Here is a 10,184-nt window from a genome sequence, read left to right as displayed (position 1 = left end):
TGGAGTGCAGTGGCATGATCTCGGCTCACTGCAACCTCCACCTCCCGGGTTCAAGTGATTCTCCTGCCTCAGTCTCCCCAGTAGCTGGGATTACAGGTGCATACCACCATACCTGACTAATTTTTTATATTTTTGGTACAGATGGGGTTTCACGATGTTGCCCAGGCTGGTCTCGAACTCCTGACCTCAAGTAATCCACCTGCCTCGGCCTCCCAAAGTGCTGGGATTACAGGCATTATCCACTGAACCCGGCCATTATGTCTCTATTTTGAAAAGTGGTTAGTAGTTCTGGACAATGGGGTTTGTGTCAAATAATGAGTGTTATTTTTCTAGTCTGCCATATTCTATTTCACACAATGAGACAGGTAGGAGTATAAAATGGTCATATTTCGTAGGTCAAAAGTATTTTCCCTTTGCTGAAAACAAAATGCTATTCTCATATGTATTTGTCAGTAGACAGAGAGATTGGAAGTCACATGCTTCCATTATATGAAGATATAGATAATTTTTAGCCTGGCATTTCCTCATTTGTCACCACTTATTTAGACTTTTATTTCTTCTTGCCATTTCCCTTTCCTGTTTTAAAATTTGTTTGAACCAATCGAAGCCATATAGCATCAGTATGAAGCAGAGCCTCAGCCTTGCTGTGCGGGCTTTTGTGACCTACTGTGTGGCATGACCAGTGCCACTGTCCCATGGATTCTCTAGCGCCTGGCTGCCCCTCAGCAGGAAGAATCGATTACTCACTTCCTCCATGTCATGCTTATTCAGGATGTGATAGCACATGCAAATGTCAGTCAGCATTGTTGCCAAGGAACCGGGGACCTTGAAAGAATCATTGTTTGCTGGTGTCTTTATGTCATTTCCAGGAGCCTTGGCTGGGCCGCAGCATGGGTTTCAGGGATGGTCTTATTTAGAGCTGGTTTAGTTCTTATCACGAAAAGTCTTCTGTGAGAATAAAGTCCTTGGCCAACATAAGGTTTTGTTTGGGTTTTAATATTAACACCTGGAATACAGATTTGGCCTACGTCTTCTTTGGGTCCAAACATTCTCTGTTGGTTATTTCTAAAAGGAACTGGAAAATTGTGTCTCCTATTTAATTCATAAGGGTTATAAAATGAGTAAAATGTGGTGGGGAGGCAGGGAAGGATGGCATATAAGTCGTGATTGGCCTAATAGTAATTGTAACTGTTTTTCACATCACTTTTCTGGAGAGCATCAAACCGCTGGACCAGCCTGAAGGCCTCCCTCTGCAGGGGACTCTCTAAATTACCCAGGCCAGCTAATGATCTGTCATTCCCTTTAAGGTATGAGACCTCTAGCCACCCATCATGCTCAATTCGGTCGTCTCTCATTCTGACAGGCTTGGAGAACTTTGCTTCTAATCAGAAATTTTCATATTTGAATTTAAGTCTATTTCACAAAATCAGTAACTGCTCAGCAAATGCCTTCAAACAGAGTGGGTACATAATTCAGTCTCTTTGTGGCCTTCCTTAAGCTCAGCCATTTTTTTGAGACAGGGTCTCACTCTGTTGCCCAGGCTGGAGTGTGGTGGCACCATCTCCATTTACTACAGACTCTGCCTCCCAGGCTCAAGCAATTCTTGTGCCTCACTAAACCTCCCACGTAACAGAGACTACAGTGCACACCAGTACGCCCGGCTAATTTTTTTTTTTGTATTTTTGGTAGAGATGGGGTTTATTGCTCAGGCTGGTCTTGAACTCCTGAGCTCAAGCGATCCACCCACCTTGGCCTCCCAAAGTGCTAGGATTATAGATCTGAGCAAGCGTGCCCAGCTGGCTCTGCCATTTTCATGTGTTCAGTTGGGCTTTACATGGAAAAGCCGTTTACTTTCCATCTGTTTTCTTATTTTCCTATAATCCTGGATAACATGATATCTAGTTTCACAATAGGCATTTTTTTTAAATCACGTGACCCAACACAAGCACATTAAATGCTATGAAGTCTCTGACCTCTATAGGATGTAGCAAGGTTTGCATTGCTGCTCTGTCCTAACACCTTTTCATTACTATTATTTTATTTTATTTTTTAAAATTTTTGCCAAGCTCCCATGCTTAGATCTAACTATTATTTTAAAATATAAGAAATGTTACATTTTAAAAATGCCTATGGGACATTTTTTTGGATGAGCTATTAAATTGCCCATCAGTCTTACTAACGAAAGGTGGGGCAAGTGACTTAATCATTACTAATTTATTTTAATAGGTTGGTGCAATTTTGCCATTGTAAGTAATAGTGGCCAGGCATGGTGGCTGACACCTATAATCCCCGCAGTTTGGGAGGCCAAGGCGAGTGGATCACCTGAGGTCAGGAGTTTGAGACCAGTTTGGCCAACATGGTGAAACCCTGTCTCTACTAAAAATACAAAAAATTAGCCAGGCGTGGTGGCAGGCGCCTGTAATCCCAGCTACTCGGGAGGCTGAGGCACGAGAATTGCTTAAACTCGGGAGGCAGAGGTTGCAGTAAGCCGAGATCACACCACTGCACTCCAACCTGGGCAGCAGAGTGAGACTCCATCTCAAAAAAACAAACCAAAAAAGTAATGGCAAAAACTCCAGTTACTTTTGGTCCAACCTAATAATAATTGATTGTAGATGTATATTGATATATTGACTTTTAAGTCTTTAATTTTTATGACTTCCTAGGATTAACTTTTTAGTACCTTATGATCCATTATGTAAAATATTTATGTCTGTTTTTCCTGAACTGTTCTGATACTGTGGAAAGGCCTGGTAATAAAGTAATTTGTTATTCTATGCTCTTATCTAAAAGTCTTTTGTTTGTCTATCATTTTGCTACTGTTTTCTCTTACCTCATCCAACCATTTTTAGGAAGACAATGAAAGAACAGCTGTGCCCTTCTAGAATGGGTCTCACGAGAGTGGCAGGGCTGATGGCATCTCCCCTCTCATGTCCTCTCCTGGCTGACGTCTAGCATTTCTTGATCCTTTTAGCTGAGGTGGCATATAGGAATAATACGGAGTGGGGATGGTTTCACTTAAATCTGCTCTTTTTCTAAAAAGCATTCCTTATAGCCCAGAGTGGGAAGACACTAACTTCAAAAGCCTGTAAAGAAGCCAGGATGAGGAGTCAGAAAGCAGACTTGGCCGCCGAGAGTCACGACCACGGCCTTGAACTTGGAGCATCTGCATTTGTGCTACTAATAGCAGCTTTTCCCTTTCCCACCCAGACTGTTCGCTGGGTCACATGCTGTACGTCGTTTAGCATGACTCTGGGTGAATTTTCTTCCTATTTTCCTATTTTGCTGTTATTTTACTAGTTTGTTCCTTTGTTCCTTCGTTCCTTCCTCCCTCCCCCTCTCTCTCTCTCTCTCTCTCTCTCTCTTTCTCTCTCTCTCTCTCTCTCTTGCTTTCTTTTTTGAGTTGGAGTCTCACTCTGTTGCCCAGGCTGGAGTGCAGTGGCACGATCTCAACTCACTGCAGTCTCTGCCTCCTGGGTTCAAGGAATTCTCCTGCCTCAGCCTCCCAAGTAGCTGCAATTGCAGATGCCCGCCACCACGCCTGGCTAAATTTTTTGTATTTTTTAATAGAGACAGGATTTTGCCATGTTGGCCAGGCTGCTGTCAAACTCCTGACCTCAGGTAATCCACCTGTCTTGGCCTCCCAAAGTGCTGGCATTACAGGCATGAGCCACTGCACCTGGCCACAAGTTTACTATTTCATAGTCTTCTTTCTGTTACTATTAATCACTAGCTCATAGAATCTTACAGCGGAAAGAGAACTTAACAATCACTTGTCTGGCCCAATCCTTTATCTTATTTGAGGCCCAGAAAAGGTGAATGCCTTGTTCTGATGCATTTATTTGGTTGGTGGTGGACCTGAAGCCGTGCAGCACTCCAGGCTCTTGCTCGGGCACACACCATCTTTTCTGTGGCCGGACGCCTCTCACTGTCCCACTCGTCTCCTTCTCCATAAACTCATTCCGCAGGCTGTGTTAGCAGTTGAGATTCAGGTTTTATCTTAACTCAAGAGTTAGATTTAAGGCCAGAGTTTCTAGCTCTCTGCCTCAGTGCTTTTCATTTCTCTAAATGTTCAAAGACTTTAGGACTTAGAAATGGAAAATGATCCCCAGAGTCCAGAAAGCACCAGGGAGACAGAGGGGGTATTCCTCTTGCAGCAGTCAGGGATGCGTGGCATGAAAACGACCCAGATGTCTTCAGTAGATAGAACACGTGAAATTTAACCTCAGTATGAAAAACAAAAACATTTACTGATAACCAGCCATACATCCTTAATTTCTTATCGGTTCATTCCTTTTCTCCTTTGGTGGTGCTTTCTTTAGTTTCTCATCCTTCATTGAGGAAGCTCCTGACGCGACCAAGTGCTAGTCTCTAGCTGCAGGGACACCGTGTGCTTTATGTGGCATTACTTACTTGGGCTTCTACATCAGTTAACTTCCGCGTTTGCTCCGCTGTTTGGTTCAACAGGTTCGTCCCTATTTCTATCATCACAGCCGTCTGGTTCTGTACTGCGTTCTGCTGTATCTCTACCATTTCTTTTTTCATGTTGTCCTGGATATAATTCTCAAGCTAGAAAAGAACAGTGTTAGAAGGCAGTCATTAGTCAAATGACTGGAAACCTGATTCCTAAATATTTGTCATGTCTTCCCTATCTTTAAAAAAAAAAAAAAAATCTATTTAAAGACTCGTACCTTGCCTTCCTTTTGGAATCTTGCTTTTTTTTTTTATAATCATTAGCAGGAAAATACAGTGTGATTTTATTTTTATGCAAAATCTGGCAACTTAGTCACATCACGTAAAGGGGGGAGATAGGCTACTGGTTGCTTCTGTGTTCCTCTAGAAGTTCACGTCGTGGCAGGCACAGAGGGTGGTGAGGGCAGCCACTGACTGCTGGGTGCTGCCACTGTGGGGTTGTGTCTCTCCTACCCAGCTGCAACTCTGACCATGCATTGCAGGACATGATGATTTGATACAAAGAAGCATCACTATTTCTCTCACATTCTAGACTTTTGTTTTCTCCACATAGACTTGAGAAGATGCTCTAAGACAGTGTATAAGGAGAGGAGCACCTTTTGATTTTCCTCTTAACCTACAGAATCACCACTCAGTTCCACATTCTGTGGGGTCTTCCCCACCTTCCTCCTTATTAAGTTCATTCAACTTATTAAATTTTTCCTAACATGTATGCATTTTTCACAATTTTGTCATTTCATGTATCAAGCAAACTTTTAATCCCACCTTGGCCCATTTATCACCTAACATGCCATGGGCTGGTTCCTCTCTCCCTCAGTTACTAAAGATGATGATCATGCTGACTAATTTTAGCATTAACTGAAACACAAGAGAAGGAAGAAGCTTATTTCACTGCCATTGGTATAGCTATCCCTGTCTATGGCAGTAAAATTATATAATTATGTATAACTGCAAGACAACTCAGTACGTGGGAAGAACCTTTGGGCTTGGAGCCAGGGAAGCCTGCCCTCTGCTTTATAGCCTTGGTTCTAGGAAAGTTGCTTAACCTTTTGGGACCCTAATTTCCTCATATGTAAAATAGAGTTTCTGGTTGGTCAGAGGAGTGTCTTAAAGAGGAGTTAAGCTATGCTTTTAAAGTCATTATATATATGTAACTCCAGATACTTAACATTTAATTTCCTTTCTTCTTCTTCTTTTTTTTTTTTTTAATAATCTAATGATGGGAGCCATCGTTCCATTCACTGATCCAAAGTATAAGCTCATGAGTGCAGATACCATGTTTTCTTCCTTTTCACTTAGTATAACAAACATTTTTTATTACATTGAATACTTGAAAGATTATTATAAAACCGATTCTGGTGCCTTCCTTTAAAAACTTGAAATTCTTTATAGAGAAACCATTTGTGGAGTCAGTCATCAGACATGATTTCCCCCAAAATGTTCACCACTAAATAATTCTGTGCTTTCCGTCTTTAAGAGTAGGAAAATAGAATGGGAAGGGTAGAGTTTCTCTCTTAGAGCTTCTTTGTTGATGCATTTCATAGATTGTGTCTTGTGACTGGTATCAGATGGTTTTAGGATTAGACTGGAACTATAAGTTTGCTGTTTCCGACGCCCCCTCGCCATCAACTCTGCCCCACTTCTCTAAGCTCCCAGCTCCCTGCATGCCCCTCAGCCTGGTCACTAAGGCTCCCTTCCTGGCAGTCATCCTCCCGTGGATATTGGTTGGGTCAGATGAGCAGGATGCATGAGAGGCACAGTCAGCCCTCCATCTGCGGCTTCCATATCTACAGATTCAACCACACCATCAAAATATTTTTTTTTTAAATAGCAATACAACAATAAAAAAACAAAAATTGCAAAACAATACAGTATAGCAACTATTTACATGGCATTGACATTGTGTTAGGTATTCTAAGTAACCTCGAGATGATTTAGAATATACGAGAGGATGTGCATAGGTTATATGCAGATGCTACCCTATTTTGTGGAAGAGACTTGAGCATTGTGGATTTTGGTATTCTCTGGTATTTTGGAGTAAGTCCCCCATAGATATCAAGGGACAGTTGTACTAGAGCTCCAAGCATGTGTAAAATCATTTTGTTGAAATGTTACTCAAACCATCCACCCGCCTCAGCCTCCCAAAGTGCTGGGACTACAAGTGTGAGCCACCGCATCTGGCTGAAGCCTTTACTTTTCCATATGAATCAAACAAAGTAGACCACTATTAAAAAAAAAAAAAAAACAGGCACTTTTACCCAGCAGGCCAGCAACCATCTCTACTATAGGCTTCATAAAATGTGAAGAATCTGAAATCTTATTAACCCTTTCTCAGAGTGAGCTCAGGCTTTGTAGTGCATGTGATCTTTCTTAATTCATTCTTTCTCCTTCCTCCCCTGCCTTTATAAAACTGTAACTTTTGTGATTGAAATAAACTATTTAAAAGAAGCCATAAATAGCAGTTCGCAATTCTCCCCTCCGCTCGTCGCCATGGGAGTAATGGAATTTTTGAGGTTGAAGTTAAAGCTGTGTGTCACCCAGAGGCACTGTCTTGGTTACTCCTCACACCACCCCAGCCAAGATAATATTTAAAAAGTTTCATTCTGGGAGGCTTGGAACTATAGAGATAGACTCCAGCTGGAGTTTAGTTTAAACCCATACTCAGAAATAATAATTTACAAAGTGGTATAAATAAGAAGTCTTAACCTCCTTCTTGATTTCAGTACTTCAGAGCTAAATAAAAATTATTGTCTTTTGTCACTCTAAATCATACAACCAGAGAGGGAAAATGAATCCTCTAATACTGCCTTCCCCCATTTCTAGAGCTACTGAGTCAGATGTGGTTGCAACTCTCCAGAAATATGAGAGGATTGTTTATAATTGAAAACTTAAAGTCAAATTCCAATTTGAAATTAATCTTAGGAACTTTGAACGGCACACAGGCCCAATTTTTAAAAATAAAATTTCTTAACTTGCCCTATTGTTTTCTAAACATAAAATAATAGAATGCAAGATCATTTTAAATTGCTACTTTTAGCTCTTCAGGATGACAAAGTATAGGTACACTGTGAGTGAGATCATATGTGGCCGTGGATGTTAATCTTACATAAAAGCAAATTACAAATACACATGATGTGTGTATATACAGATATGTATATAGCATATATGTATATAGTGTCTATAAAAATATACAGCTCTTGAATCGTGTGTCATTTAAATAAAAGAAAATTTTGTATGATACTGACTGCATTGCTAATTAATTGAAGTCTTTGGGAGAAGAATGGAACAGAAACAAAAATGTCCAGTAGTAGATATTTTGTGTCGGTTTAAAAAGATATTTGAGCCAGGCGTGATGGCTCATGCCTGTAATCCCAGCACTTTGGGAGGCTGAGGCAGGAGGATTGCTTGCGCTCATGAATTTGAGACCAGCCTGAGTAACATGGTGAAACCCATCTCTACAAAAAATACAAAAAACAATTAGCTTGGCATGGTGGCACATGCCCATAGTCTCAGCTCCTGGGGAGGCTGAGGTGGGAGGATTACTTGAGCCCAGGAGATCAAGGCTGCAGTGAGCCATGATCATGCCACTGCACTGCTGCTTGGGCGACAGAGTGAGACCTTGTCTCAAAAAAAAAATTAAAAATAAAAATATGTTCTTACTCTTGAAGTCATGAAATTAAATTAAGGTTTTAAGAGAAATATATGATGTGACAGTCAGGTACTCTTTAAAAACAATGAAGAATACTATATATTTAGCCCCAGAAACACTAGCAACAGGAACAGCCACAGTAATGGTAGTTAGTGTTTCTTGGTTGCCTGCACTGTCTGTGCTGTATGGGAATAGCTGTCTCAGGATTCCAGGCGCCTCACATCAGCACAGGTGGATGCAGTGCTGAGCACTGCAATGACCCTCAGCAAAATGTTAGTTCAACCCAGAGGCCACTTCATACTTTTCCTGCCTTTCAAGAGCCAAAAGTGATATATCTCAAAATTGGCTTGAGTATGCCTTCCAATTCCAGGCTTCACAGTGCCTTAAGAAAACAGACAGACCACCCACCCCTCAGTGGAGGGCCATTTTTACCACCAGAAAAGCCCAGAATTAAAGATGACCAGTGCCAATTCTATCTTCTGGGAGCATCCTGACAAAAGAATCTGTGTTTTCCTCCAAAGATTAGTAGTAGTTTTTAGAGATACAGAAAGACTATGGATGTCCATCATATAGTATAAAAATGAACATTTCCAAATAAAGATCTCCCATTTAATGTAGCTTTTCCATAAATCACCACATATCAAGGAGAATGAGAACACACCTAGAAACAAAGCCATCTGGCTCATCCACGTGGATGACAGACCTTGAAATTTCCCTGTCTCTTGACCTTGATGACTTAGTTATTTTCTAGTTTATTGCCCTAGAATATCTTTCTGTTTAGTGTCTCTTATTTTTACTGGCTGTGACTGAAATCTAGAAATGTAGAAATCTGCCCAGAAATAAGAAATTCCATTCTAGTATAATGAAGTCTTAGTACAAGAAAACAAACAAACAACAACAGCAACAAAAAACAGTAAATAAGCCATCCTCTACTGGCAGCACCAAACTCCACTTGCCTTTGGAGAATGTTTCCCATCCCTGTCATCTGCACCGAACTACTCTCATCAAAACAGTTCCAAGATACTTGAACCTCCCGTGGGAGGGGACCTGGCTCTTTCCAATTTCACATGCATAGCATGTGAAACATATTCATGTTTTGCAGGAATGTTTGCCAGCGCCTTCATATCTGAAAAGGATCAAGCCATGAGCGTGATCTATGGGCACACGTGTCTGAATAGGTCCCACTTTACATGTGTGCGAGGATAATGTGTGTTCATTTTGTCCTCTTCTTGATGGTTGACACACTCGGCAAAGTGTGGGGCCTTGGGCTATTCTTCCTTTCTCAGAACTCAAGTGGGTTATGCAGGTTTAACATTGAAGGTCACAGCAGTCCTTCTAGCTGCATGGTTTGCTGCTCAGTGTTATATGATTTGCTAAAAGAGTTGCACCCCAGACATAGTCTTTAAATCTTGGCAACACATCGAAGCTCCAGCAACCAGAATGAAATATTTTAACACAACATATATATATATATGTTTACACTTATATATATATATTTATTTTAGTGTAAAATATGTCCTGAAGTTTTTTATTACTCCCACAACGTTTTGAATGATCAAATTTGACAAGAAAAATAGGTCCATTTGTGAGGCAACTATGGCAGATTGATTACATATTTAAAAGTTTATCTGGCTATCTTCCTTCTCACCAAGATTGTCATCATTATTTTTTATACCGAAAGAAAAGTAATCTTGAAATTGGCTCAGTAAAGGAAAACATAGATAATGTATGAAAACTATCCCCAACTTGGAGATTCTGATGTTTATTTCTCAGCAACTGTAGATGCTGGTTGAGAGCTCGTTTCTATTTAAATAAAATTCAAGGTCCTTAGACCTTTTATTAATTAGTTTTGTCCATCTGAGTGACCTAAGGTGGACAAAAACTAATTAATTAGAGAGTCTAAGGACCTTGAATTTTCCAGTAAATTAACAAATAATTTGAGATTTCCTTGGAAATATTTTACTGTTGCCCATTTCAATTTAGAAATAGGACTTTGCAACCATCTCTCTCACACACACACACGTTTTTCTATCCCAATGATCCACCTATCTTCCTACCCAGC

General features: G+C 40.6%; 2 protein-coding genes across 3 annotated transcripts in view; one reads left to right on the top strand and one right to left on the bottom strand.

Annotated features, from left to right (window-relative positions):
• MCPH1 (microcephalin 1) overlaps window positions 1-10,184 on the top strand; it is a 246,742-nt gene that overhangs the window by 125,019 nt on the left and 111,539 nt on the right.
• Window positions 1-10,184, bottom strand: part of ANGPT2 (angiopoietin 2) — a 65,429-nt gene that overhangs the window by 25,393 nt on the left and 29,852 nt on the right. For both annotated transcript variants that reach the window (XM_017854316.1, XM_017854317.1), the window contains exon 2: window positions 4,414-4,569. In XM_017854316.1, the coding sequence (XP_017709805.1) occupies window positions 4,414-4,569 (156 nt within the window). The remainder of the gene's footprint in view (window positions 1-4,413; window positions 4,570-10,184) is intronic.

This window comes from Rhinopithecus bieti, unplaced genomic scaffold (genome assembly GCF_001698545.2).
Source record: "Rhinopithecus bieti isolate Rb0 unplaced genomic scaffold, ASM169854v2 scaffold_39273, whole genome shotgun sequence".
Classification (NCBI taxonomy): Eukaryota; Metazoa; Chordata; class Mammalia; order Primates; family Cercopithecidae; genus Rhinopithecus; species Rhinopithecus bieti.
This window is presented reverse-complemented; position numbering and strand designations above follow the sequence as displayed.